The sequence below is a fragment of the Erithacus rubecula genome, assembly GCF_903797595.1.
Source record: "Erithacus rubecula genome assembly, chromosome: 24".
Classification (NCBI taxonomy): Eukaryota; Metazoa; Chordata; class Aves; order Passeriformes; family Muscicapidae; genus Erithacus; species Erithacus rubecula.
Genome location: NC_136676.1, coordinates 3,681,258 through 3,703,258, shown reverse-complemented (window position 1 = coordinate 3,703,258; position 22,001 = coordinate 3,681,258). Strand labels below are relative to the sequence as shown.

At 46.3% G+C, this 22,001-nt stretch overlaps 3 protein-coding genes across 6 annotated transcripts in view; 2 read left to right on the top strand and 1 right to left on the bottom strand.

The window, feature by feature from the left end:
* The window catches only part of SLC45A1 (solute carrier family 45 member 1), a 367,325-nt gene that overhangs the window by 267,618 nt on the left and 77,706 nt on the right, over positions 1 to 22,001 (top strand). The window lies entirely within an intron of this gene.
* TNFRSF9 (TNF receptor superfamily member 9) lies at positions 4,375 to 8,295 on the bottom strand. Its single transcript, XM_079326013.1, has 7 exons — positions 7,757 to 8,295; positions 7,537 to 7,659; positions 7,183 to 7,320; positions 6,645 to 6,711; positions 6,398 to 6,534; positions 6,044 to 6,178; positions 4,375 to 4,674 (listed from the first exon to the last, which is right to left on the bottom strand). The coding sequence occupies exons 1-7, from the start codon at positions 7,854 to 7,856 to the stop codon at positions 4,553 to 4,555; spliced, it is 822 nt and encodes a 273-aa protein (XP_079182139.1). The 5' UTR covers positions 7,857 to 8,295; the 3' UTR covers positions 4,375 to 4,552.
* On the top strand, positions 8,701 to 17,702 carry PARK7 (Parkinsonism associated deglycase). Of its 3 annotated transcripts, none has more exons than XM_079326015.1 (7): positions 8,701 to 8,912; positions 11,088 to 11,221; positions 11,909 to 12,010; positions 12,653 to 12,712; positions 13,556 to 13,625; positions 15,137 to 15,223; positions 17,243 to 17,702. In XM_079326015.1, the coding sequence occupies exons 2-7, from the start codon at positions 11,132 to 11,134 to the stop codon at positions 17,401 to 17,403; spliced, it is 570 nt and encodes a 189-aa protein (XP_079182141.1). In that variant the 5' UTR covers positions 8,701 to 8,912; positions 11,088 to 11,131; the 3' UTR covers positions 17,404 to 17,702. The 3 variants fall into 3 exon arrangements, with proteins under 3 accessions (XP_079182141.1, XP_079182140.1, XP_079182142.1); XM_079326014.1 differs by lacking the exon at positions 8,701 to 8,912 and adding an exon at positions 8,982 to 9,076; XM_079326016.1 differs by lacking the exon at positions 8,701 to 8,912 and adding an exon at positions 9,408 to 9,536.

Sequence of the window (22,001 nt, the reverse complement as noted above, 5' to 3'; positions counted from 1 at the left end):
TTGTATGCAGGTGACTAAAAGTAGTGTGATACCTTTTTTTTTCTTTTTGTCTTTTTGCTTGCTTACAGGCACGTTTAGTGCTTTCTTCAGGTTACATGGTTTATGCTTGTTCTGAATGGGCAGTATCAGAAACATTAATACTGTGAATTCTGCAAGGATTTTTTATAAATATAAATATTTCTTAAGTCTATAGTGTTGTAATTAAAGGTACATTATCTCTTTTACCTCTCCACACAACTTCCTCTTGACTTTCCTGTTCCAAAATGTGGTGTTTTCAATCTTCTGAAATTTGTACACAGGAGAAAATTGAGCTAAAGTAACCTAAGATTTGTCTTTAAACTGATTTAAATGGGTAACTCAGATATTTTATTTCAGTTTTGAGTGACTTGTGTCTGTTTGGGTTATGTGAACTGAGAGTAGGTGTAACAGATTTAAGGTCCACTATGTGATAAGTCATCCTTAAATTGAAGTAGGTGTCTTTGTGTGTAATTTTCCATTCACTGCATAAAATAAAATTTGAATTATTTTCTTAAAGCAAATAGATTAGAACAGGAGAGATTTTCCCTGGTTTCAGGATGTGTTTAGGTGGTTTTTGCTAAAGTACAATCCCCATTGGTTCAGTATAGTCTGATGCTTGACCTGGCAGGCACCCAGGATCTAGAAGGTGAAAGGAAACACAGCAGATGATACCAAAACAAACTTCTGCCAAATGGATGTTAGAGGGAAATTCTGTTTTTGTTGTAAATTGTCACTGCCCTCACTGTTATAAGAAATTTAATACAATGCCCAACAGGTGTTGTGCTCCACTCTGTTCCTGATGCTCAGCTAACACAAAACACAAGTGGGGAACCTCTTCTTGCAGCCCCTGGGGCCTCCCTGTGTCAGGGAAAGCTTCTTCCCAGCTGGGAGAGGAACTATTTTGTCACTTGGTGATAAAATATGACTTCATGTAATTTTAAGGATGAGACTTACCTTGACTTTTAAACAGGTGACAAAAAGTCAAGTAGAGTGGTGCAAGTTGCCTGTTAATATTTCCTGTGTGAACCATCTCCTGCAAAGATTTTTGCATCATCTGTGTCAGGACCAGAATGATTGTCAGAGAAGACTCTGCTTCTGTCCCATGAAAGATCTGATAGACTGAAATAAGAAATCATATTCTGCTTTAAAATATTATCTGACATGTACATATTTTAGAGGAGTGACTGCAGTTTCAGTCTCCATCACCCAGAAGTATTAGGTACAGAAACACCTGTTTCTACAGGTGGAGAGGGAGGTGAGAAACAGAAACCCTTTTGCTATGAGCCTTCTACTTTCCTTAGCCACAACTCTTGCAAGAAATTACAAATCCAAGGTGTGTGATGAACATGATTTTAATTACTGATGCCACTAACTATGCTAGGAAATGGTGCTGGTTCTGGAAGCAAGAAAAAAGCAGCAGGCTCCTCTGCTTCTACTTACCTTTAAAGAGAATTTTTCTCCTTCTTCCATGCCTTCAGAACTCTGCTGACATCACTTGGGCCCTTGTGCATGGTCTGGTAAAGAGGACTCTTTCTGACTTCCAAGAAAAACAAATGGGAATTCCAAAAGTTTGCATCTGGCCTGTTACCTCATCCTTGGCCACCTGGGCTGCTTGAGAGTCATCAGGGCATTCCCAGTTCCATTTTGCTCACTGTATAATAAATTAAATGACTGTCAAAAAAGAGACATGCACAGAGAGAACACTTAAAACTTGAAGTGTTACTGTAGAATTTCAGGATGATTTGGGCTGGAAGGGACCTTAAAGATCATCTAGTTCTACTCCCCTTATAAATAGATCAGGATGCTCCAAGTCCTGGCCTTGAACAACTCCAGGGTTGGGGCAGCCACAGCTTCTCTGGGCAACCTCTCCCAGGGCCTCAACATTCTTTGAAGTAAAGAATTTCTTTCTTAACACCTAATCTAAATCACTTTTAGTTTAAAACCATTCCTCCTTGTTCTATCACTGTCAGTGTACAAAGTCCCTCTCCCTCTTCTTTGTAACTCTCTTTGAGTACTGAAAGGCTTCAGTCTCCCTGGAGCTTCTCCAGGTGAAACCCCCAGCTCTCCCAGCCTGGCTCCAGAGCTGCCCTTGGAGCATCTTTGTGGGTTCTTCTGGACCTGCTCCACCAGGTTGATGCTTTTCCTGTGCTGAGGGATCTCAAGGGCAGAGTAGAGGGGGAAAATCACCTCCCTCCACCTGCTGCCTGCTCCTCTGTTGGTGCAGCCCAGGATGTGCTTGGAGAATGATCTGCATTATTTGTACATCAATGGGTGTGCTGATTTTAACACCAGCAAGGAACTGAACTCCAAATAAGCCACCCTCTTTCCTCTACTCCTTCCAGTGAAGGAAGGATAATAAAGGAGAGATTATGGTTTGAAATAGCAATTTCCTAAAACCAGAAAGCAGTGGAATGAGATACAAAATAACAGCTGTACAAATAGCAAAAATATACAGAAGGTATTTTACCCACAAAAGGGTATTCACTATAGGGAACCAAAAAACCACGGTGGCAAATGCTTCCTGTTGATCATCCCTTTGTCCTGACCATTCCTGTCCTGCTCTATGCAGTATTTGGGAAACAAAGGCACTGGGGGGAGGAGAGCTCCCATGGTGAATGTCCCCCTGAACCTGAAAACAACAAAACCCAGAGATACACAACCCCAGGAGCTCTGTTGTTGCAGTCAGAGTTGTGTAGCCCCTTTGCTTAGCTCAGTTTTTTGCAGATTCTCGTGCTGCCACTTCAGGAATGTCCCTGCTGGGTGCTGCCCTTGTGTCACCTGGCCCTGCTGGCTCAGCAGCACCTAAAAAAAAAAATCTGTCCTTCAGCACCACAGCCCAGAGACAGGAGATGGGGAAGCAGGCACCAGAGCTGATTGGGGACAGTGAGGGGTTTGCACTTTATTTGAAGCATTTCAAAATATATGCAGAATTTACTAGCAACATGTAAAATTGCAGCTGGTATCTCTTTTTTTTTTTTTTTTTCCAAGGAAAAAACACCAGATGTTTTGTGTTATAGGACGTGTTTGTTAATTCTCTTCCTTATTAGAAATGAAGGTCAAGATGAACTAATCTTTTTATTTTGTTCTAAGATACAGTCAACAGTGACTAGATGTAGTCAATGATGCAAAGGTCACTCTTTGATTTATAAATATATAACTTTATAAATAGTTTGGTGGCTTTTCACATGTCCTGCTCACTCCTTCAAATTTGTGATTTTGATGTAATAGTTACTCAGTTCTCTTGGTTGACAGTACCAATAGAAAGAAGACTTGAGCTAGGGATAAAAATAAAAACTTCGCAATTCAGGCTTTCTATGGCACTTATTTTCTCACTATATAAAGCTTACTATTTTATATTTACTTGTATGTAAGTTTATCAAAATGTGAAAATAATCTGCTATTGTAACTTGCTGAATGAAGAGATGGCTTGTCATTGTTCAAATGCAAAATTTTTCTCTTTCTTGAAATCAGAGAGGGAAAAATCACCCTTAACCCACATATTGGTGCATTTTCATTCTATTTCTGAATAACATTTACTGAAGTAATAAAATACGTGAGTTTTGTAAATGGTTAAAAATGGTGTTGTGAATGTTGTGACTCAAACACGTATTTTCTTTTTTCAGAGGACCAAAGTTAACAGTATTTGATCAGAGAGACAGATACAGTGTCTGATGTTAAAATCTTTCCAACCTCAGTTACAAAAATAGTAGCACAAAGATACCACAGGTACAGCTGCAGTGCACATAAAGTTTACATCACCTAAAAGATCAAAGCTGAACGATGTAGGGCTGAAGGTGGTGCAGTCCAGCTGCAAAGTAACAGCTCTGTCTAAGTTCAAGTCAACCACAGCTTCTCTCAGTGTTTCCACTGCCTCCCTCAAGCAGTGAAATATAGCAGCAGATGCTGCTGTGGAACAATCTGCAGCCCAAGATTTTTATGGCTTCCTTTCCCCTACATGTAAGGAGGGTGCAGTGGTGAGCCCAGGGATCTGTTTCTCTTTCCAGGGCTGATGGGATCAAATAATCTCCATCTGTGTTTGCACACAAACCTCAGGACTGCTGGGCTTGAGCCAGACTTTGGGAGGAGCTACAGTTCCAGACTCAAGAGGATGGTTGGTAGTAAGAGACCATGAGTGTCACCAGTGACTCTACAATGTGTCACTCTTCTCCTTTTTAGCTTCAAATGCTCTTGGGATGCATGTAAATTATGGCTCAGGTAACATTAATGAGGGACCAGAAAACTATTCTGCACTTCTGTTAGAGCTTTTAGATGCAGCACTTCTGTCAATATGTAGATCAAGAATCACTTCTTAGAAATATCCTTACTCCTAGAGGAAGAAAATCAGCTAACTGCTTTGGAGGGTTTTTTAATTATTTTATTAAGAAAGATAAAAAAATTGCACTTTTTCCTCAGTGGCTGGGCTTTTTTCCACTCTAACCCTCAGAAGCTGACACCAGCTCTATTTGTATAAACAGGCTCTTGTTCTGTGCTCCAAAAGAAAATTCACATGTGGCTGAGTTGGACAGTTCAATTTCTAGTTCACCAGAAGATCTCTGAGTTCTGTGGATTTACGGTCCTGATATTCACCTTGTTCTTCCTCAGGGAAGTGGCAGCTGCAGGCATCATCTTCCTGGATTGATTGTTCAGGTGTGTGCACTGAAGGAAAACAACATCACAGAATCAATTAGGTTGGAAAAGACCTCTGAGAGCTTTTAGTCCAATCTTTAAACATACATGTTGTAACCCAGACCAGAGCTCTGAGTGCCACGTCCAATTGTTTCTTGAACACCTCCAGGGACAGTGACTCCACCACCTCCCTGGGTATCCTGTTCCAAACTTTAACAACCCTTTTTGGGAAGAAATTCCTCCTCTTCTCCAATCTGAGCCTCCCTTGGTTTAGCTTAAGGCTGTGTCTTCTTGTCCTGTCACTGGCTGCCAGAGAGAAAAGCCTGAGCCCCATCTGGCTGCAGCCACCTGTCAGGGAGTTGTAGAGGACAAGGTGTCCCCTGATCCTCCTTTTCTCCTGATAAACAACCACAGTTCCCTCAGCTGCTTCTCAAAGACCTTCTGGATCCTTCCCCAGCTTTGCTGCCCTAACTCCAGCACCTCAATGTTTCTTGAAGTGAGGGGCCCAGAACTGGACAAATGTCTCCTTTCTGTTTCATTTATTCAGCCATCTTATTTCACCATCCTTCAGTCACAAATGCAGGACATCAGGAAGTAAAAAATCTTCAAAGTTATTCTATAATCTGAAATTATTCCTCTATAGCATGTATATCTGATAAAACTAATTTATCATTTTTGGTTTTTCCTAATTCAGCAGGGCCTCTGGTGCTCTGTTAGTCATGGCAACGAAAGGAAGACCAGAATGAAGGAAATAGATTTTTGCACTGGTCTTCTGTATTTAGAGTTACACTAAAAGATTCCGACCTTATCCTTAGGACAGGGGAAAAGAAGAGAAAGGGAGAGAGAACCCTCCAAAAAATCCAAACAAACTATAAACTACATGAATGGAATCAGATTCATTTTTGTGCTGAATTCTTGAGCTTGCCCAGGACTTAGCAGCTCTCAGAGGGCAGTGGTGGATACAGGCTGACTGTGACCTGTGCAGCAGCACACCCTGACTGATGTCCCTTTCCTGCTGCAGCCAGAGTTCCAAGACACTCACTCCAGGCCATGTGTGCTCTCTGGGAGCAGAGAGAACTCTGAACTGCCACAGCCACACAGGCCAAGGATGATGCTTGGAAGTAATAAACTGAGCTGACCTTTAACTGGAGCAGCAAAGGTCAGCTGAGTTTTTGCATTTCTCACAAATACTTCACTTCTAAGGACCATGCACTTGACCTAACACCCACAGTGCTTTCGGCAATAAAAATTCCAAAACTGTTTCCCTTTCAGTTGCTTCCGACTTCCAAAGCAAAAAAAAAATCAAAGCTATTGCAAATACCTTTGGAAGACATTTAACCTGGATTCTTAACTTCTGTCTAGTTTCAAAAAGAAAAACTGAAGAGCACATTTATCTTACTTTTCTGGAAGACAGTGTGTAGTTTCTTTTTATGCCAGACACTGAAGCAGATGCACAAAGGCAGCAGAAAGATTATGCACGACAGCCCAGCCACAGCAAGAGAAATCCTGATCATGTCTGTCTGAACATCCTTCCCTGGGAAATAAATAACATTCTCTAAGAATATTAACAGAACAAAATTCTACTGCCATTGAATTAGCTGAAAACTTTGTCTCCCACTCTGCTTCTGGATCAGTCTGCTACACTGGGAATGCACAGAAGACATTTTGCTTTAATGGAAAGTGAATAAGCTACAGTATGTATAAGCAGGTCATAATTCTTTACCTCCATAAGCAATATTATACAATGACTCACCTGGCACAGTGATAGAAAATGGAATTTCAAGAGATGTGGTAGGTAGAGTAGTGACTAAAGTGGGATTAACTGAAGCATGTCTGCAAATGACATCTTTTGCTGGAGTTCCAGGCTCCAGGACTTGGTTTCCAGAGCACCTGAAGGACATTTACAGCAAAACAGGGAAAAGAAAAAAAAACACATTAAAATCCAGTCAAGCGTAATAACTGTTGCATTTTTTATTTTAAATTTTTTTTAGTTTACTTACATTGTCCAGTTCTTACAGGAGCCATTGGGCTGATCATTAAAGGTTCCGTTGCGGCAAGTCTGGCAACCTTCAACAGACAAGGATAGGTAAAATAGTACAAGATAAGCATTCTAAAAAATGCAACATATGAAATATTCTTTTTACCTGCTTGTACATTGTCAGAATTGCTATTTCATAAGCTGTTAAATATGCAAGGCAAGTCTTTCCCTATCAGCCACTGACCAGTACAGTACTTGACAGTTGATTTGGCACAAGCCATGCCTAACTCCAGAGTTCCCAGTTCAGATTCCCTCATGCCAAAGAGCTGCCATGCAAAGGGACTGACTGGTGCCTGATTTGAGCTGTGTAGGGCTCAGGGTGTGGTGGGTTTGTCTTCTCCTGAGCTTACACCAAACACCATGCAAAGGTTTAGCAGTAGCGGCGGCTTTTATCTTGCGAGGTGCTTGCTCTATCTGCTGCTGCAGTGTGCGAGAGGCAGCGCAGTGTGGCCGGAGCTGGAAGCAGAGGGGTTTTCAGCGGCTGGGAAAGGTGATCCTACCGTTCCTGGTGCTCTCCTTGCCCACACCACAGCTGCGGCTGCAGAAGGTGCAGCCACGGTCGCCGCAGCTATAGCCCTCCTTGCACGTGCACTCAGCATCGCTTGTTGAGGAGCACTCTTTTAAATACCGAAATAGTCCTGCAAGGGGAAAACGAGTTTTAGGTGCTCAGCATGGTGCAGCAAAGGCTCGGAGCTTTGCTCTCACAAAAATCAGGCGGGCAGCTGCAGCGAGAAGCCGCGCAGACACGCAGCGTTATTTGGCGAGTGGCTCGTCTCCTGGCCGGACAGGTGCCAGCCCGGGCTCGCCGTTGCCACGGGAGGTCACAGCAGGGCTGGTGGCGTGGCCGCCGGTACCTTGGCACTGCCGACACATCCTGCAGCCGCCGCGTCCCGCCGCGCTGGAGAAGGTGCCGTCCGGGCAGGGCTGGCAGGACGCGCCCGCCGCCCGTCCGCAGTGCTCGCTCGCTACGTACGTACCTGCGGGCCGAGACACGGCGGTCACCGCGGGCCGAGACGCGGCGGTCACCGCGGGCCGCACCCGCAGCACCGCGCCGCGCCCCGGCCCGGTTCTTACCCGGCGGGCAGTCAGCGGTGCACGGCAGCGCGGCCGCGGGTGGCGGGCTCAGCGCCAGCGCCAGCAGAGCCGCGGGCAGCAGCGCCCGGGCCGGAGCCATGGAGCGCAGCGGGGCGGCGCGGCCGGCGGCACTGCGCGCGGGATGCCCGGCAGCCGCCCTTAGCGGCCGCCCCCGGGGGGCCTGGCTGCGTCATCCCGGGGGCGGCAGGGAAAGCCCGGCCCGCCGGGACTTTCCGGACCCTCCCAGAGGCGCGACCCCTCAGCCCTGCCGGGCAGCGCCCGCAGAGCTCTCTTGATGCCGGTCAGCGTTCGCTCTTTTCACCACTGGGGCTTCCCGGTGAGCGCTGCGCGGAATCCCCGGGAGGTGAGAGGTGAGAGGCGGAGCGCTGCGCAAAGATGCCGAAGCCATAGAGGCACGGCAGGACACGCAGGGACCCGGAGAGCGCCGCGCTCCGGCCGTGAGCGTGTGGAATCCCCCCGGCCGAGAGAGCCGCACCGGCCGGCACGGGAACGGCGCGCCCCGCCCCCCGCGGCCCCGCAGCCAATCCTGGGGCCTGGCCCCGCCCCATTGCATCCCCGCAGCCAATCCCCGGGCCTGGCCCCGCCCACTGCAGCTCCCCACAGCCAATCCCCGGCCGCGGCTCTGTTCGTCAGCCGGGCAGGAGCAGACACGGAGAGCGCGGAGTTGTAACTGAGAAGCGAACGTATCTCGTGTGTGTGTGTGCGTGTGTGTGTGTGCGGGCAGGCAGAGCAAGGACCGGCCTGTCAAGGGCTCTGAGCAGAGTCCGCTGTGGGCAGCACACAAAGCGCCCCCTACCCAGAGCTGAACCCCGCACCGATCCCAGCAGAGCCCTCAGCACAGTCCTTCGCTATTACCGACTCTCCTTACCCGGACCTGAGCTGCTCTCGTGAGCCCGGCACCGGAGCCAGACACGGCCGGCCAGCACCTGCGAGTTGTTGCAGGCTCTTACACAACAGGGCTTTGCAGTCCTAAAGCTCCCCATTAACAGCTCTGTCTGTCCTTCAAAACATCGAAACCCCATAAAACCAGGGACGACATCATCCCTGCGCCACAGCCATTCTCTGTGCACCGCGAGCCTCGCCAAACAGAAGCGTCGGGCAGAAGGTAGAAAAGAGCAAGGCTCGGTTCTGCTCCGTTTCGCGGTCGCGCCGCGGTAGGAAGCGATTTCTGTGGGTACCGGAGCGCTCTCTGCGCTCCCAGAGCCCGTGAGAACAGCGGAGCGCGCCGGCTCCGCAGGCGCGGCGCGGGGCGGGGCGGGGCGGGGCGGAGCTCCCAGAGCCGCCCGCGGCCCCGCTGAGGTGAGTCGCGGCCGCCGCCGCTGCGGGCCCGGAGCGCGGAGCGCAGAGCCCCGGCGGGCGGGCTGGGCGTGGGTTCGGGTTCGGGTTCGGGTTCGGGTTCGGTGCCCGGGCGGGGTTGCGGTGCTCGGGCCGCCGCGTCCCAGGGCGCGATCCCCGCGGGCCGTGAGGCGGCCTCGGCCGGGCCCTGTGCCGTCCGTGCTCGTGGAATGGCGCCGTGTCCCGAGCGCGCATGGAAGCGCAGGGATGCGGCCTTTCCGTGCCCTCCTGTGAACAGCGGGCTCTGTGGTCGGGCCGCTAAAGGGTGTGATTTTTTTTTTTTTTTTAACGCCACAGTTGTTAGAGTTCCTGATTGCAACGCAGTCTCCAGAAAGGCACGTGTACCCACGCAGGGTTTGGCTGATAGGTTTGAGGCGGATTTAGCTGGCAAATGGAGCAAATGGGAGACTCGCATTTACTGTGTGTAGGTGGCTTGTTAAATGACTTATTAAATAAAGCCGCTGTTAGGTCTGTGTAACTTTGTTCTGCCTTCTCAAAAATTGTCTTTCCATAGTAGTGGGACAGCTATTTACATAAGCACCCACGTGAAGAACACTAATAATGCACAAGGATTTGGCAGTGTTGTACAGTAAATAAAGGCACTGTGAGAGACTGCATTTTGCAAAACTAGGAGAAAGTAAAGGTTTCAGGATCAGGTGCCTGTTTTCATCTAAAGAATGAATGAAAGGGTTGCAAACTGTGATCTAGACTAGTTTTCTTCAGTGAAAAGCAAATGCAGCATTTCTGCATGATGGCTACTCAGGTAGTTTATTTGCTAGTTAAATTCATGCAAAAATTTTGCAGAATCAATGTGTATCCTCAAGACAAGCTATTAAGAAGCTCTAGGTTGTTCTGAAGTTATTACTAATACCTGTGATTTGTGTGTACTTGATCAGTTGCTTTTACATTGGCAGTACATAAAGCTGCCCTAAAAATAAAGATTTTACACACTGAATTATTCTGCTTGTGCTGGTTCAGCATGCTGTGGGATGTTGTGCTGTATATTACTGTACTCTAGAAATAACATTCTAAAGGATGGAATCAGTAGGAAGCAAACCTGAAAGCATGAAGTTGAAGCAGATGAGGATGATTTTATTTTGTGTAGACACCTAGAAGTGCATCACATTTTATGAAGAGCTCCCAGGTACTACATACAGTTCTAGATGGAAGGTCTCTGCATAGGACAGAAATCTCTGTCTTCTGAAAGAGTAACCTGTGAAATGCCTTCTCAAACCTGTATGAGTTAGTGGGTATTTTATATGATGTAAAGTTATTTTAACTTAACCTTCAAATGGAAATTTGACCATTCACCTCAACTTGAACTTAGAAGCTAAAACAAAAAAAAAAGAGTCTTAATCTGGTTTGTTCCATTTGCTAAATCCTGTGGTCTGCTCCCCCATCACACACGTGCACATGTGTTTCTCCCCCACTAAGTTGCAAAATAACCCAGAAAATCGTGTCGGTGAGATTTTTGCAGGGGCACTGGTGGAGTCAGTGTTAAGTCACAGGAAACTCCTCATGAAACATACTGTGTGGAAACTGAAAACCAGACATGAGGTCAAAGCTCGTGCGAGCCCTTTCCGTCAGTGCTGAGCCGGGTAGGAGTCAGTTGTCTCGGAATAAGTGAGGGTGTGCAATTGAAAACAGCTCTGCCACCCACCCTGAGCCCCTCTTTCTGCCAGACACAGGTCATTGTGAGGCCTTGATTAGGCCAAGCTGCTTCCTCTTGTGGTGCTGATGTGCTGTGCCTCCCACTTGTACAAGTGCCTTAGTTTTGATATCGTAGTGCATTCTTTTTAAAAAGCTCCTTAGTTAAACAGGATTGCTAAGAATATTGATTTAAGCTAGTGAACCATTTTGAGGTGGTTTGAATGAAAGAACATGCAAAAGTACAAATTACTTTTTAATGTCATAAGGAAGGATTCATGTTGAGGGGATTTGCTTTTTAACCACATTGTCTTTTACCCTCCCTCAGCTTCTTCCTTCACAACCATCTCCCTAACAGCAGCCCCTCCAGACATGGCCTCAAAGAGAGCATTGGTGATTCTGGCCAAAGGGGCAGAGGAGATGGAAACTGTAATCCCCACTGATGTTATGAGAAGAGCTGGGGTGAGTAAGCAGACAGTGAAAAACCCTTGTGTGTGCCTGGTCAGGGGGAAATCATTGTCTCAAGTTGATGTTCATTACCAGGAATTCAGTGTGTGGTCTGTTGTGTGAATTGAAAATTTACCCTCATCACTGATTAGCAAATATTTGTGCCGTGCACCTAATGAGCATGCCTGACATTTCTTGGTAACCTTTCAAAATGCAAGTCTAATGTGGGCTAGAGCAAATGTTTCAAGTAAATCCTACTCTGTCAGAAAACACAGCTACTCTCACCTCTAGTAACTGGAAGTGCCTCTTTTTTAGGGGTCTGAAAAGCTCAGTACATTACAGCTCATGACATTGCATAGCTTTCCATGAGTTACTTTTGAAGTTCAGTTATTAACTACAGTTCTGGCTGTTGGGATTCCTCATGCTGTTTGTTACTCTTGCTGTTGTAGTAACACACTGTTATCATCTCAGTAGGAATAAAAATAATACTTGAACTACTTAAACACACCAGCTTCACTTACATAGAAATGACTGAAATAAAAATTACCTTCTCCCACCACCTTTGCCATTCCATCACTGTGCTCCCCATTTTGGCTGTCATAAGAGGAACAAGCTCTCAGTATGGCTTTGCTTGTTCTGTGTGGTACTTAAGAACTAACATATAAGAAAATTCTTGTAGTAATGTATTTGTTCTCCTGTTAGATCAAGGTGACTGTTGCAGGTCTGACAGGAAAAGAACCAGTGCAGTGCAGTCGAGATGTCTTCATTTGTCCTGATGCCAGTCTTGAAGATGCCAGAAAAGAGGTTGGTCATCACTTCTCTGATATAATGGCCAGCATAGTCTTTCTCACAGTTTCTGAGGTGAATTTGGAAAGCTTATGCATTACCTTTGGACATGTGTTTCATGTTGTGTTAACTCTGTGTAGCAGTGAGTTACAGAACTGCACATCCTACTGTGCCTCCCTTCAGTGATATCCTGCTTTGTAGCCTGCTAAGTTCAGACAGATTTCATAATTCTTCCCAGATATTTGTTTTTGCAAAGTGCTTTATTTTTCCTGGTAGTTGGCTTGACAAAATACTGTGATTTGAGCCAACTCAAAAGTTATGTTATAGTTAAACCTGTACAGTAAGGTTGGAGCAAAACCACTTGTCTTTACAACACAAGAGCTGTCACCTGCTTGCTGAAGCTTTTAAGTGCACTAGGCTTAAAATTGAGTTCTGTGAGAGACTTAACTGATAAAAGGCTTTTACTGGAACAGGAAATACTGTTTTTTTCATTATTGGATCTTGTTTTCTGATCATAAAATGTTGTTTAGTGAAAGAACAGGTAGATTTCTTTGCTTGCCAGTTGAATCAGCTGCAGTGGTCTTCAAACACTGTAATGCATGTAAACAGTGTAATGTATGTATCAGCCTCTCTTCAACAAACAGATTTATCTTTGTTTAGGGGCCTTATGATGTTGTGGTCCTGCCTGGAGGGAACCTTGGAGCTCAAAACTTGTCTGAGGTAAAATTCTGGCATTTTAAAAATTCATAGTTGTTCTCTTGAGTAGTGGGGTGGTCAGCACTTGCTTAGTAATCATACAGATTCAGTTCAGCATCTAAAAATTCTCTCCTGAATGGATCAGTAAACTAATTGTTAATGGCCTTCTTGTGATTATATAGGTGGGACAACTGGGTAGATTTTTGGCCATGGGTACCTAGTAAAACAGAATAAAAATGGAAAGTTGTTGTGCATTTTGGGAAGATCTCTGTTCATATTCATATGAAGATGAAATGGTTGCAAATGAAGATTTATTGCTCACAAAAAGCTGTCTAAACCCAAGGCACTCTGCTGCTTTGCAGAATTCTGTCTCTGGTGCAAAACTGTTCCAGTGGTGGTATGAATTCCTTGTGGGAGGCAAGCAGACAAACAAATGGTTCTATCAAATAAGGTTTAGGTGGTGTCACAGACTTTGTAAGCTGTGGAGTGTGAGGCAAATATCCTGTATAAATCTTCTTAAGAATGATAGATACTGTCTGGAGGTATCTTATTAATAATATTTGCTGTTGGTCCTGTATGTTCAAACAACTTTTTATGGCCATGGGTTGACCAGCTTTCATGTGGGTCAAGTACTTCCTTGCAGTTCCTTCTGATATCATTCCTCTTTTCCTTCTGGGACAAGTATGTCTGAGTTTCAGTTTTTCTCCTTCCTAATGTTCTCATTGCCCTCTGTCCTGAGGCAGTGAGGGCAAATTCCAGTTGGTTTTCTGTACAAAACTACAAAACATGTTATGAAATTTCAGTGAAAACTGTTTCAACCACAATTCAAATAACTAACTCCAAACAATTACTTGTTTCTTCATACAGTCTGCTGCTGTGAAAGACATTTTGAAGGATCAGGAAAGCAGAAAAGGCCTGATTGCTGCAATATGTGCAGGTGGGTTAACAAAATGTCTTGCTTAGTAAAGCATTTGGATATTTTGAAAGAGCATGAAGACAGTTTCCTGTCTTAGAAATCTGTGTTCCTGTAATTTAGTACCAGGAATTTGTGCCTATATATATATGCCTTTCAGCATCTGATTTTTTTGTAAATCTAGTAGCAGAGAAATCTTCAAAATAATTGTGAACACTTACCCTGCAAGTTCTGCTTGTTATCTAGTTCCTTCCAATCAGTTGTGTTACTTGTCTTTAAAATCAGAAGTGAAAGGTAGTGTGCTAGGATTTTTTTTTTTAAGCATGTGCTTATTCTGATGATCTTTCTGCAAGTATACAGCACTGGCAGAATGTCATTGCTGTAAATTTATCTCACATAGCCACTCCTGCCCTTTAGCTTCAGAAAGAAGGCCAGAAATATAGAATTACAGTCTCACCCTTCCTGAGCTGCAGCAAAAAATGGACTTGGTTTGAGGAGAGGGTTGCCTGCTTGCATATTCTGCACAGCTTGGTATCCAGATCATGAACTTTGTAAGATTTGTTTTAAAAAGCAAGGTGAAAAATTGCCAATACTGCAGCTGAAGGTTGGTCTAGGGACCTGAAGCTGAGAGTGAGGAGAGAGATGCATAAAACACACTCAGAGTGTGTTCCAGGAGGGGATTTTCACTTTCATTTTTTGGTACATTGCTTGGGAGGGGTTTCTGCTTTTCTTCCTCATTGAGGTGCTAGGCACACAGAGCTGTGAATGTTCCTCAGCTTGGCAATGATACTCTCCTGCTTCTTTATCTGTGCCTCTTGCAGAACAATCCAAATTCACACCTGCAGAGGCCTTTGCTTGTAAGCAGGATGATTCTCAGAGCTCATTCCAACTGAACACAAAAGAGGTTATTTCCTGTACTAAACCCAGAATTAAATGAATGAACAGAAATGAAACTTATGTCAGACAAATCCTGCCTTCAGTTTCTTTTGGAATTCCCATAAGGATTTCCTGTCTGATGACTTAGCACTTCATGACACAAATTCTTTCCTCAATTCAGTCTAAGGAGAAAGTATAAAAAGAAAAGAGAAACTCTTGAAACCAAAACTGAATAGTTAGTCCATGATCTGTCCAAAATACTGCTTGGCACAGTATGCAGTGTGTAAAGACTTGCTCAAATGAAATCCTATCTGCTCAGTCTCTAAATTCAAGGCTTAACAAGGTTGTAAAGTAATTGTAGGTGGTTAATGTTCAGATTGGAATGCAGACCTTTTGTTTCATAATGTCAAGCAATTTTAAATAAAATGTCTGGAAGTGGGTTGTTCCTCACTCCTTCAAAGGCAGCACAGTCATGGGTGGGACATCAGTGTAAACTGTAATGTGAGAGCTTTTTCCTTCAGAGATACAGCTGGCATCAGTTTTTATAAAAAGTAGTCTGTCCACAGTGAGCTTTGACCCCTGGGAGTCCTAATGGCCAAATGTCTGTTCTTATCAGTGTTTGAGCCATTCCTCACTGCTGCAACTTTATGTTCTTACAGGTCCTACTGCCCTTCTGGCACATGGCATAGGGTATGGAAGCAAAGTCACAACACACCCTTTGGCCAAAGACAAAATGATGAATGGAGGTAAGTTTCTGTCCAAACCCTTCTCAGATTTTTTTTTTTTTTTTTTTTTTTTTTTTTACCTGATACCACAATTTAAAGAGAGGAAAAGAGCTTTTTTCTCTTATTTTTCTCTTTGAATTGAGACTACATCACTGGAAAATAGAGGGCTGTACTAACATTCTCATCCTTGGGGGAATTCTGCTGATGTCATGTTAGGAGCATTTATTGCTTTATCCTCTTGGGGCTGAGCCATGTCTTACCCCTTTGGTTTTATGCCTTAGTGGTCCCAACAGCAAATTCTGGGAACACCTTTCTCACTCTCCTGTGAGTAATGCTTTGGTTCTGTGGCAGCTGATGACTCCACACTTCTTCTCCAACCTAAGGGAAGTGGTGGTGAAATGCTGGGAAGGTCATTCCATGAGCATTAATGTGGCTGGTGGTGAACAGATGGCTTCCCCCAATATCTTCTGCTTGCATTTAGGAAAAAAAGTAATTTGTGAACAGCTCCACAAAAGCAGTCTGACTTCCAGAACTCACCTCATGGGAGCTGACAAGCTCAGTGAACCCTTCTTGAGCTTTTAGAGTCAGAGGGGCATTCCCATGCCTGGCAGCAGGCAGGGCAGGGCTCAGGGCAGCAGGCAGGGCTGGGCTCAGGGCAGGGCTGGGCTGGGCTCAGGGCTGGGCTCAGGGCAGGGCTGGGCTCAGGGCAGGGCTGGGCTCAGGGCAGGGCTGGGCTGGGCTCAGGGCTGAGCTGGGCTCAGGGCAGGGCTGGGCTGGGCTCAGGGCTGGGCTGGGCTCAGGGCTGGGCTGGCTCAGGGCTGGGCTGGCTCAGGGCAGGGCTGGGCTCAGAGCTGGGCTGGGCTCAGGGCAGGGCTGGCAGCAGGCAGGGCTGGGCTCAGGGCAGGGCTGGGCTCAGTGCTGGGCTGGGCTCAGGGCAGGGCTGGGCTGGGCTCAGGGCTGGGCTGGGCTCAGGGCAGGGCTGGGCTGGGCTCAGGGCTGGGCTCAGGGCTGGGCTGGCTCAGGGCTGGGCTGGCAGCAGGCAGGGCTGGGCTCAGGGCAGGGCTGGCTCAGGGCTGGGCTGGGCTCAGGGCTGGGCTGGGCTCAGGGCAGGGCTGGGCTCAGGGCAGGGCTGGCAGCAGGCAGGGCTGGGCTCAGGGCAGGGCTGGCTCAGGGCTGGGCTGGGCTCAGGGCTGAGCTGGGCTCAGGGCTGGGCTGGGCTCAGGGCAGGGCTGGGCTCAGGGCAGGGCTGGGCTCAGGGCTGGGCTGGCAGCAGGCAGGGCTGGGCTCAGGGCAGGGCTGGGCTCAGGGCAGGGCTGGCTCAGGGCTGGGCTGGGCTCAGGGCAGGGCTGGCTCAGGGCTGGGCTGGGCTCAGGGCTGGGCTGGCTCAGGGCTGGGCTGGGCTCAGGGCAGGGCTGGCTCAGGGCTGGGCTGGGCTCAGGGCAGGGCTGGCTCAGGGCAGGGCTGGGCTCAGGGCTGGGCTGGGCTCAGGGCTGGGCTGGGCTCAGGGCAGGGCTGGCTCAGGGCTGGGCTGGGCTCAGGGCTGAGCTGGGCTCAGGGCAGGGCTGGGCTCAGGGCAGGGCAGGGCTGGGCTGGGCTCAGGGCTGGGCAGGGCTCAGGGCAGAGCTCAGGGCAGGGCAGGGCTGGGCAGGGCTCAGGGCTGGGCTCAGGGCTGGGCTGGGCTCAGGGCTGGGCTGGCTCAGGGCTGAGCTGGGCTCAGGGCTGGGCTGGGCTCAGGGCTGGGCTGGGCTCAGGGCTGAGCTGGGCTCAGGGCTGGGCTGGGCTCAGGGCTGGGCTGGGCTGGGCTCAGGGCAGGGCTCAGGGCTGGGCTGGGCTCAGGGCAGGGCTGGCTCAGGGCTGAGCTGGGCTCAGGGCTGGGCTGGGCTCAGGGCTGGGCTGGGCTGGGCTCAGGGCAGGGCTCAGGGCTGGGCTGGGCTCAGGGCTGGGCTGGGCTCAGGGCTGGGCTGGGCTCAGGGCTGGGCTCAGGGCTGAGCTGGCAGCAGTCTGAGCCCTCGGGCTGCACTGAGCCCTGGCTCTGCCAAGGTCACTACTCGTACTCGGAGCGGCGCGTGGAGCGGGACGGCAACATCCTGACCAGCCGCGGGCCCGGCACCAGCTTCGAGTTCGGCCTGGCCATTGTGGAAACCCTGCTGGGCAAGGACGTGGCTGAACAGGTGAAGGCTCCTCTCATACTCAAAGACTGAAGCCTGGATGGGGTAGGGACTAGGAGAAATTTAGATAGAGGTCTTACCCTTTGTAGAATAACTGTATGTGCACTGTTGTAAATACACTTCGATTGTGGGTGAAAGTAGTAAATGTACTTACCTGAACTGTGATACCTTAACAAACCAAAGGTCTTCATTTCTGGAAAAAGATCCTGTTAGCAAAAAGCTTCATCACAAAAAAAGCAGCCAGCATCCCATAATTCTAGTTAGTTCTTGAATGGCATTTAAAAATCACATGGAAAAATGTTTGCTGAATAAATAAAAATGAAGCATCCCTACTGCTGTGTTGTTCCCTTTCTGTGTTTTCGCCCAACCCACACCCATGAAACCATTTTACCACCATGTACTATTCAAAGCAATATCTGTTCAGATTCTCACACAGTTCTTCTGAAATGAGAAGGTGGCCAAGCACTGGAACAAGCTCCCTTGGGAGCTTTGTATTCAAAAAGTGTTTGGACAACACTTCTTACAGCACTTCTCTGGGCTGTATGGTTTAACTTTCATGTTTCCCTTTGTGGAGTCAGGAGTTGGTTTTGATGGCCTTCATGAGTCTCTTCCAACTCAGGATATTCTCTGATTTCATTACATGGATTATTAAGTTGTAACCTAGAACAGTGTTCAATTTCTTGTGTACAAGTAAGGCAAATAGCTAGTATTAATTTTCCAACTGTGTTGGAACTAAATTTTAAGTATGAATATTCATACCTTGTCAAGCACCCCAGAGTTCCTGCAGGTTGAATGTGATACCTTGAAATTTATCTTGAATTGATTGCAGATCCATTGAGCTATTTGGGCAGCTAATAATGAGTATAAAGCATTGAGTTTGGATTTGGTAGAATTCCACCAGCAGCAGAGCTTGTTTCTGCTTACTGCAAACTGGAAGTTGCTACAAGCCTGGCTTAAGTGAGCCTTTGTCAGTTTAGGGGAGTTGCAGGACAGGTCTCTGGAGGAAGCAATGGAGCTGTATTCCCATGAGAATTAAGAACTTGGCATCAATTTCTGTCTTTGCTACCTTTCTGTCACCAAATCATTCTGCTGATACCTGGCTCTGTCAGCAGTCATGCTTAAGATGGCACCTCACTGGATTCTGAAGCTACCCCAGCATCTGGAGATCTGGTTCTGCATACATCTGAAGTGCATAGTCTGAACTTTAGAAAATGACTGCACAGGAGCCTTTATGATTACTTATTTTAATGGGAAACAAGTTCATTTTCAATTACTGCATTTTCGTAATGAAATACATGGATACTTTTGCAAATTTAGAATTAAGAAATGTCTGTGTTGTTAATAACTACTGGAAGAACTGCTTCAACTCTGTGCTCTGTCTCTTAATTTGTTTAGGAAATATTTCATATGTTTCTCTAGCTTTGAAATATGCTCAAGATATGCAAAAGTTGTAATCTATGTAAGATTTTACAAGTTTGTGTGGTAAATCTGCACATCTAACTGGTATTGCCATGCAAATATAAACCAAATGATGGAAAGAGTCTTTGTCCTAGAATCTGAAATAATTACTTGGTTTGTAAATGGGCATGATTCAGAATACAGGAAAAGCTCTGCATTCCTGGGTGGCAGCACTGCTTTGTAACATTACAAGGAAAATATTTCCATGCTTGTATTGTTTTTAAGTCTTGCAGGAATATTTTAATACAAAGCATTAGTAAAGTGGCCATAAATTCAATTATGATTTTTTTTTTTCTCCAAGGGAGAGGGAGGGAGTTCAATTTACAGAAATGAGCTTTTCAATGTGTATATTTGGGCTTTCCCACTCCCATTAAAATGGTAATAGGAAAAACACTCAGAAAAATGAGCCTAGAGCCCATGGATGTATCTGCTTAACTTGCAGATTCCTCCACTGTGTTCAGCAAGACTCGGTAAATAAAATATTGTAGTGCTGCTTGCATCACAGTTACCTTCATACAGCTGACCCTGTGCTCAACCTTTTACATTGCAGATGTCCAGCAAACATGAATTTACTTGGGTTCTCTTTCTGTGTCATTAACTTGGTCTTTCAATTAGGGTAGGTAAGGGTATGAACTAAGATTAGGCTAATTTTCCTCCTGGGGTAGGTGTTATTTAGGAATTTACTGATTTGAGGGGGAAAAAAGTTGCCTTCCAGTTAACAAAATGCTTTTTTCCACACATTTCAGTATCTCTTTTCATAAAATCTCTTTACCTGCTGATAAAAGATGAGCTGAGGTATTTTTCTGCTCATTGTTTCGTGTGCACTAGAAACATTGTGCCTTTTTATTATTCACACTTTAGTTTTAGAACCTGTGGTAATTATCTACTGCTGCTGAGCTCAGTTGAAGCTGAAGGGAATGCATTCACTCTTCTCTGTCTAACATTTAGTGTTTTGTTCCCTGGCAGCTGGAGGGTTTGGGGTTGGTTTTCCTGGTGAGAAGGCAGCCAGTTGGCATCTGCTGCATGCCTCAGATCATCTCTCAAGAACCATGTGGGGATTTTTTTCTCCTGGTTCTGGTTGTTCTGTGGGCTTGAATGCATCACTGAGAATGAGTTCTCTTAGGGAATTCAGAAGTGTTATATGGCTCAGGAGCAGGAATACACACAGAGGGCACAGATGCTGGAGCCATCAGTGACAACTTGCCATGATGAGAAATATTTTCATTCAGACTGACAAACTTCTAAGTGAAGAAGAGGCAGAGGAGAGTGAACAGTCTGGTTTTATTGCAGTTCTTTGCAATTTCCTTTCCAAAAGGGGAAAGTGAAGTCCACAGCACTGTGGAGCAAATCCTGTCTCAGGAATATGTCCCTGACAGCAACAGAGAAAGGATGCTTTCCTAGAGAGACAAGGGTTTAACTTTTAAAATGGGTGGGGACAAACACAACCATAATGGATACAAAGCAGCCTGCACACTAGTACTTACAGCTGTAAAAGCACACCAGGGAATGCTTCATCCAGTAATTACAAGCCTTGGACAGCTTGCTAGGCATTTATGTATCTACTTACCAATTGGTATGGAACCCACAGTGGCTGTCAGAGCAAAGAATGGTTATTTAATCTGATCATTTTGTTTGCTCTTTCAACAGAAAGATGCATCATGATGCAAACATAAGCAGTGATCCCAAAATGATAAAAAATTCCTGTCTTCCAGCAGCCTGGATGACCATGACTTGGTTGGAAAGATAAGTGTGTGACAGAGAAGTAGGAAGGTGTCAGATACAGGAGTAATCCCTAGCACTGCATCCATCCTGTCATTCATGGTCTCATACTCTGCCTCCAGAAGGAAGGATGTGTTGCTGTTAAATGGAGACTACATTTTAGTAGGACATGGGATGCAACATTTGAAGTTTGAAAAATAAGCAACAAAACACTGGGTGAATAAATGAATTCTTGCCCAGAATTGTAGATTATCTTTTAGCATGTTTAGAATTTGGTATGGAAAGAAAGGAAAATATGTAAAATGAGAGCAGATGTGCCTCCCTGCTGCCCTGATTTGTTAGCTGACAGCCTGGCTCTGACAATGCTCCCTAGCTCTGAGCTTCAGTGGATATTGTACAGTTCTTGCAGCAGCATCACTTGGCAGGAAATCAGAAGCCTTCTGGGAAGAGCAGCAAAAAGGGACAGGCTGTCCTTGCTGACACAATTTATGTGGCCTTCAGCCTCTTCTGCCACCTCTAGAGAAGCATCCAGGGAAGGGCAGGGGAAGGGAGCAGGTTGTGGGAATCCCTGCAGTGGTGCTGCCTGGGGCACTGGCCCAGCTCCTTCACTCAGCATGTGTCCTGTGTGAAAAGCAGCACAGGGCAGACCTCACTCGTGTCTTCCAGGAGCATCTGTGCACACTTGGCAAGCTCTGTGTGCAGAGCAGCCCAGGCAAGCTCTGTGTGCAGAGCAGCCCAGCCACACAGCCCAGGCAGGAGAGAATTGAGGTCACTGTATCCTGAGTACACCCACAGTGCATCATTATTTAAGGGACTAAGCAGCATTTCTGGCTTGTATTTTTGTGGCTCTAGAACAGAGTCCAGACTTGAGAAAACCAGCATCCTGTATTTTAGGTAACACAATTGTTCCCTGTTGCTGAGGTGCTCTGAGGGCAGCTCTGGCTGGTGCAGCAGTCAGGAGTTGCAGTGCTCTGTGTCAGTCTCAGTCTCTGCTGCAGCTCTAGAAGCCTTTCTGCTCTTTACAAGATTGTTCTGTGTGCTAGAAGGCATCATGGTTTGAGAGGAAGCTTTCATACTTGGGCTTGTTCATTTGCTTTACTTCATTCAACAGCTTCTAATTATACCCTTGGTACAGCCTTAAATAATTCCTCCCTACATGGTGTTTATGGCCCTCCAAGTCATGCAGATACTTCTGTACTTGCACAGTTTAATTCAAGGCCATTCCACTAACGGTAGAGGGAGGAAGAAGAAAAGTTGTCTGAAGATCTCATGCAAGCACTCATATTGTAAAGAGCAGAGTTGGGTCTAGTGAGACTTGTTGGTAACACTAAAGTCTTGGAAGTTTCCCAGCAGGACATTCCTGTGCAAATCCTTCTGATTTCTAAATATTGAAGGTGGAATTATTTTTACAGCTTACAGTGGCAGCACCTCTGAGCCATAGACAGAACTTGCCT

Coding starts and splice junctions, on each gene's coding strand:
- TNFRSF9 (XM_079326013.1), bottom strand. CDS start 7,856: ATGGCTCCGGCCCGGGCGCTGCTGCCCGCGGCTCTGCTGGCGCTGGCG. Junction 6,535..6,644: donor TCCTGTAAGAACTGGACAAT/GTAAGTAAACTA, acceptor AATGTCCTTCAG/GTGCTCTGGAAACCAAGTCC. Junction 6,179..6,397: donor ATTTTCTATCACTGTGCCAG/GTGAGTCATTGT, acceptor TTTATTTCCCAG/GGAAGGATGTTCAGACAGAC.
- PARK7 (XM_079326015.1), top strand. CDS start 11,132: ATGGCCTCAAAGAGAGCATTGGTGATTCTGGCCAAAGGGGCAGAGGAG. Junction 12,713..13,555: donor GAGCTCAAAACTTGTCTGAG/GTAAAATTCTGG, acceptor TTCTTCATACAG/TCTGCTGCTGTGAAAGACAT. Junction 15,224..17,242: donor AGACAAAATGATGAATGGAG/GTAAGTTTCTGT, acceptor GGCTCTGCCAAG/GTCACTACTCGTACTCGGAG.